The sequence below is a fragment of the Pestalotiopsis fici genome, assembly GCF_000516985.1.
Source record: "Pestalotiopsis fici W106-1 unplaced genomic scaffold PFICI_Scf_6, whole genome shotgun sequence".
NCBI classification, from domain to species: Eukaryota; Fungi; Ascomycota; class Sordariomycetes; order Amphisphaeriales; family Sporocadaceae; genus Pestalotiopsis; species Pestalotiopsis fici.
In genome coordinates this window covers 3339703-3346235 of record NW_006917096.1, presented here as the reverse complement: position 1 = coordinate 3346235, position 6533 = coordinate 3339703, and the positions used below count along the sequence as shown (strand labels likewise).

The 6533-nt window shown below is 50.3% G+C and overlaps 1 protein-coding gene across 1 annotated transcript; it reads left to right on the top strand.

Moving 5' to 3' along the window:
* Positions 1 to 2333: 2333 nt before the first annotated feature.
* PFICI_09474 (uncharacterized protein) lies at positions 2334 to 4796 on the top strand (the record flags this gene model as incomplete). Its single annotated transcript, XM_007838055.1, has 1 exon — positions 2334 to 4796. One exon carries the CDS (start codon positions 2334 to 2336, stop codon positions 4794 to 4796), a length of 2463 nt encoding a protein of 820 aa, XP_007836246.1.
* Positions 4797 to 6533: the final 1737 nt, after the last annotated feature.

Genomic DNA, 6533 nt, shown 5'->3' with positions numbered 1-6533 from the left:
GGGGGGGGGTGCACGGGCCTACAGCTAAAGGCCGTCCCAACGGCGCCTAGGTACCTACGAGGTAGGCATATTTCCTCCTTATATATACCTGGTATGCACTTTTATCAAGTCAAGTCAAGTCTGGCTCGAAAAAGGACTTACTTATAAGTCTGGAGAAAATTGAATACTTACTTACTTATTCAAGTAAGTCCGACTTGTTAAGTAAATCGACTTGACTTAGTCCCAGCACTGATAGCCAGTGGTGTTATGAGTCAATATGTGACGCTCACTGATTCATGTCTAGATCTTCCATCACTATAAATATGCATAGACACTCTCTCCTCGGCTCAATAACTTCATCCCTCTTCATTTTCAAATTCTATTCTTACTACTTCCTCGAGTGCCAAGTAAGACAAGTTGTTGCATTGTGCTCATCTATTATGGCCAGATTTGGTCGGCCGACATCGAACGATGAGCATCTAGAACTCCTTGGCAGCTGGCTCCAAGGATGCAAAGACTCCGAAGAACGTAAGAAATAGATCAACCCTAGGTGCACAGTGACATTCATTTTCATTGTCCTAGAACGATATATGAGGGATTCTTCTCTCTTTCGCGGATTTCATGGTGAACAATGTACTATCATTGACTGCTAATAGCTCTCTGGCTGACAACACAGCCAGAGGCAGCTCAATGTACTTACCTTTGGTCTCTCGAATTGACCATCCGCCTTTCAGCGCTACATCCCCAATACCCCGATGGGACATCTGGAAGACTGTTGCAGCGCCGACATGAGCGACATTATCATCCTTTCAGATAATGTGCAAAAGCCTGAAACGCAGGTGGAGAAGATGCTCCAACGTCTAGGGGATCGACCCGTCAGCTCTTGCGCCTACTCTCAATCAGCGTCACTGTGAATCCGTTGAATCCTCAGGACCATCCTGAGAGACCGCAATGACCCTCTCCATGAAGAGCCGCGAAGAATGTTTGATGGGACTTTGCGAGTCATCGGAAGTCACCGTGATGGCTTCAACAATTCCGCAGAAGAGACACGAAGATCACGATTCGGGCCCAGACTCGAGACCAAAAGCAGTTCGACGTGCCGGTTGCCAAGCCGACATCAAAAATTCAAGTTCCTGCGAGCCTATCCTGTGCCTCAAAGAGTAAAACTTTCGGGCAAGGTACCCCCACGGGGTACCGTAGTACCTGGGTTTTCCGTCCTAGGACGGCTCGTAGCTTTTTATATATCACACCACCTTTCCCCGAAGTGTCTTTTTCTCAAAAGCGCAACAATAGTGTCGGCAATAAGCGCTGACACCTCAAAACTTGCCTACCGAACCCATTGATATATTGGGGGAAAGTACCGCAACAACCATCACAGATGGTCGTTGCATTTCTTAGCAGTCATTTGGGCTAGACCTCCAGCGATCATTCTATTGTCTCTCTCATGGCAGTTTGTTCCTTATCAGTGGCTGACAAAGTCGTTCACTCATGGTGTATGTAAATGCGGAAGAGAAACTAAGACGCATCGTGTGGAGCCCACGAAGAGCCTGAAGAGGAGGGGGAAAAAACATTGACTCAACTGGAAAGTGACAACAGGAAGTAACGAGATTCATTGATGAGGGCAGTGTTTGCAAGGACGAGCTCTCTTTTTGGCCGGATCAATTGTGTCAAAGAATTTCTCGCCATTGGTTTTATCTAATGGAGGACACCAGGATAAGACAGATGCAACCGACAGGAACAACCTTCAGAAACATCACAACAGTATACTTAAAAAGTTAGTTACTTGGGACTAGCTCGAAGCTTGTGGACAGATAAATACCAGCTAGGTCAAGGGCTATGACATGAGAACACACGAGTCTACTACAGTAGGATATACCTCAGAGGTCCTACGACGTGAATGAATGATTTCATAGCATATGCGTATCCCTTTCTTGTTGCAGTCTCACAGTCAATTCGAATAGACGCTGAAGTGAGGTGCGGGGCTTTTCAAGTGAGTGTTGCCTGGAAGAATGCTCAGGACCTTTTGCAGGGGCGTATTGCAGCACTGATTTACTTGCGTGATTATAAGCAACCTGATAAGGGACGTCTATAAGAGGCGCAGCGTTACATCCGAACGAACCCCTGCACCTATAAAAGATTTTCGCAGTGTGAAAGGTGGGCTTGGCTCACCTTTTCTGGTAAAAACTCACTCCAGTTCGTCCCATTCGTCCCACTAATCCCTGCTGCTGACTTATCCCGCCTCCACCAAAAATCTTATACCATTGGCAACTATAACGTTGTCGGCCCAAATTCTTACAGACGATTGCAAAGGTTGACGTCTGTCATTGTTTTACAATTTACACTGTCAACTCAACATGTCTTCCAATGGCAATCCCACCTCGGGCTACGCCCAGCCGCCCAAGGACATCTTGGACGTCATGCAGGCGCCTTCGCCTGCTGTTCCGGTCCTGAGCCCGACTATTGATCGCATGATCATGGTGCAGTGGGAGAAGCATCCTCCCATTGAACGCTTGGCTGCTCCTTTCCTGCGCTTGGCCGGCGTTCGCGTCGAGCCTCACAACCACAGCCGACGTGACAATGTTCGCGGTAGCGGCTTTGCTCCTAGCGCCTACCGCTACGATCTCGTGCAGATTCCCCACGGCAAGCGAACGCGCATCGAACTCCCTTTTGACAATGCCCGCCTCGGCTCCCCAATCTGGAGCGCCGACGGTCGGTTCTTTGCCTTTCGTCACATCACCGACGAGGCTGTAGAGCTGTGGATCGGTGATGGCCAGACGGGCGTGGTCAAGCAAGTGCAGAACGTCCGCCTCAATCCCATGCTGGGCGACACGCTGCAATGGATGCCAGACCAAAAGACACTGCTTGTCAAACTCGTGCCAGCCAATCTAGGCGCACCACCGTCGACGCCCGTCACCCTCTCAGGTCCTGACATTCTCGAGGCCAACGGTGAAAAGGGACAGAGTAGCACCTACGAGACTCGCGATACCCTCAAAAATGCACACGATGAGGATCTCTTCGACTACTACGCTGCTGCTCAACTCGCCCTTGTCGATGCATCTACTTTGGAGACGAGACATGTTGGCGAGGTCGACCGCTTCCTATCACTCGACCCCTCGACCGATGGAAAGTATCTACTTGTCCAAACAATCCAGCGACCCTACTCTCACATCACAACACATGTCCGTTTCCCCCGAAACATTGAGATCTGGTCCAACTTGGAGGGTCAATCAGTCTCCAAACAAACCATTGCTTCACTCCCATTGGCAGAGCGCGTTCCCATCAAGGGCGTCAGGACAGGCCCTAGGCTCTTTTCCTGGAGGGCCAATGCACCGGCCACCCTCGTATGGGCTGAAGCCCTGGATGGAGGTGACTTTGGCGTCAGCGTTCCGGCTCGTGACAAGATCATGTTGTTGGAAGCTCCCTTTGATGCGGCCCCTAAAGAGGTCACTCGCACCGAGTACCGATTCGAACACATTCGCTGGGGCGAACGTTCAGACATGGCGATATTGTCCGAGTATGATATAAACAAGAAATGGAACCGCAGCTACATCTTCAATATTGACGAACCAGAGAACCGGCGGCTGCTCTGGGACTTTTCGATGCAAGAGAGGTATGATCATCCGGGTACACCAGTGTATCGCAAACTTCCCAATGGAGCTCGTGTGATGCGACAAGAAGGCGATTCGATTTACCTTTCCGGGAACGGCTCTTCACCTGATGGTGATCGTCCTTTCTTGGACCGGCTTGACCTCAAGTCTTTGGAGACCGAACGCCTCTTCCGTAGTTCCAAGTCTTGCTACGAATACTTTGTTGATTTCGACAAGTCAGACACCAACACATTCCTCACCCGCAGAGAATCGCCAGACGACCCGCCCAACATCTTCCGCCGATCTCTTTCGGGACGAATCGACGCCGCTGAGCGCGAGGCCACTTGGGATTCCGACAGCGTAGCCATCACCCACGACGTCGATCCAACACCAGCTGTGCGCCAAATCAAGAAGCGTCTCGTCAAGTTTAAGCGCGAAGATGGGCTGGAGTTGTCCTTCAAGCTGTACACTCCGCCCGGCTATCAGGAGGGCACTCGCCTGCCTGCTATCCTCTATGCCTATCCGCGAGACTATGCGGGAGCGTCGACAGCGGGCCAGATTGTGGGCTCACTGAAGCAGTTCACCAGCCTGGCCAAGTACAGCTACCTCCTTCTGGCCGGCTACGCCGTCATTGACCGAGTTTCATTCCCCATCATTGGCGATCCCAAAAAGGCCTATGACACATACCTGGAGCAGCTCGTGGCCAACGCGCAAGCGGCCGTCGACGAGGCGGTGCGGCTGGGCGTGGTGGACCGCGACCGCATCGGCGTGACGGGCCACAGCCACGGCGCACTCATGACGGCCAACCTGGTGGCCCACTCGGCCCTGTTCCGCGCCGGCGTCGCCACCAGCGGGTCCTACAACAAGACGTTTACGCCCTTTGGGTTCCAGAGCGAGCGCCGCTCCCTGTGGGAGGCGCACGACGTCTACTACAAGGTCTCGCCGTTCCTCGCCGCCGACAAGATCAAGGCGCCCCTGCTGCTCATGCACGGCGCCGACGACGCCAACCCGGGGACCAAGCTCTTTCAGTCCGAGATGCTGTACGCGGCTATTCGTGGCAATGGCGGCGTCTCTCGCCTCGTTGTTCTTCCGCATGAGCCCCATGCGTATAGTGCCCAGGAGACTAATGAGCATGTTGTTCACGAAATGCTCACATGGTTTGACAAGTACGTCAAGAATAGAGCCGACCCGCCGTTGTCGGGCGATGGAAATGAAAAGGCGGCACTATAGATGAGTCAATCCCTTTATAGACCACTGCCATAGCAATCAGCATTTGTATTTGGTGGACTATCCCTGAGTAATGTTTCCTGCCTTGCTGGTGCTTGTACGTAGCGAGTGCTTTTGTTCTCCTTCGTCATGCTTGAGGCATTTCAACAACGAGGAGTGAAATGTCATAAAATATCAACATGAGTATAGCACGGTTTGTGTAGTCCACAGAAGATGATAGATATGAGTAGATAGCGTGGGATCATAAGACAATAGACACACGATCACGTTCACTATTTCAAGCGCAGCTGCGGGCAATAAGTTATGAGACCCATGTCTTCCAATGAAATCTAATCCACGTCTTTTTATTTGTAAACACATCGTCTCTTTTCATTTTCTGTCTACTGGCTACATAGCCTTTGGCCTAGTGCGCATTGTGATTAAATGGATAATGGAGTCACTTTATGAATTGTGAACCTGTCGTTTAGTCAAGTTCAATTATCCTTACGACCGAATCAGATGACGAATCACAGTGCATTCCATGCTATGCAACGCAATGTTACTTCCATTGAAACTGGTTTCGGATCTAGAAGTGAGCTAAAGGCAGACTTTCCATGCCCGTGATCCGCGGGCATTGACTCCCTTTCACCGCATTGCTTCTGCTACTGTTTCCCACAATTATTCATGTTTTCCTTTTTCCTAGTTGTGATGAATATTCGTGTATCAAGTATTTCTGCTTGTTTTTCATTTCATCTCAACTCTTGGTGGCAAAGTATATGTAGTAAAGACAGTGAGATTGGATCAAGCCCGCGCTTCACCACTCTGGTTCACATTTACGGAGCAATCATATTTAGACAAGATATCTTTCACCAGGAAGGTCGCGAATGATGTCAGCAAAACTTTATCGCCTCACGAGATCTGGGCATGGAGTCCTCTTGGGTCCGTGTTGGTAAGGGAAGGGGGACACGGACAAAAGGGCGGGCTTTGTTCACCGATCAAGTCCCTCCAGGTTCTCCGTTATTCCGGGGCGGCAGACGGGCGCAGTCGTGTCAAGTCTCCCGGGATGCGGCCTGTTTGGAAGTAGGCGTAGACATGACGAAAGTGCCAAGTCATTCTTCCTTTTTTCTCCCTTCCCCAGAAAAACGCAGATCTGCTATGCGGGGGGAATAAGAGAAGGGGGTGGGAGGGGAAAAAATTGTGATGCGCGGAGGATTTAGTCAGGTCAATGGACTTGGCACTAGGTAAGCATGGAAATCTGATTTGACGACTACCATCAGACGAATTTTACTATTTGGGCCAAGTAGTATCTGTATTAGCACAAGAAAGTCTCAGCGGTAAAAACATCAAACGGTCCAAAAACGACCATGCAGTATGTAGTGATTTCTTAAACCAAACTGACCGCAACTGCCGGCAGATAAAAGACAGCAATCGAGATTTTCGGTGACTCGGTTTGCTTGGACATAGGCTGCCTCCCTTCATGATGCCGACTTTGCCTACCCGACTAGGATAATGGGATAGTCCTTTTGGAGGTTGATCACCTTGTGACTGTTGGTGGTTTCGATAAAGTAAGGAAAAGTCTATAAGTGCCCGGGCTTTCCCGGGTCCTTTCAGGGTGTGAATTGGCTACACATTTCCGGGGGTGTGGATCGCGATGCCGATTATTATTCTCGTAGTAGACGAAACACTAGCAAGCTAATGTATGTATTGTCTTTGACATGGGTTATAGTTGTCCCATGGCATGCCGTGATGTTCGATTTGTTC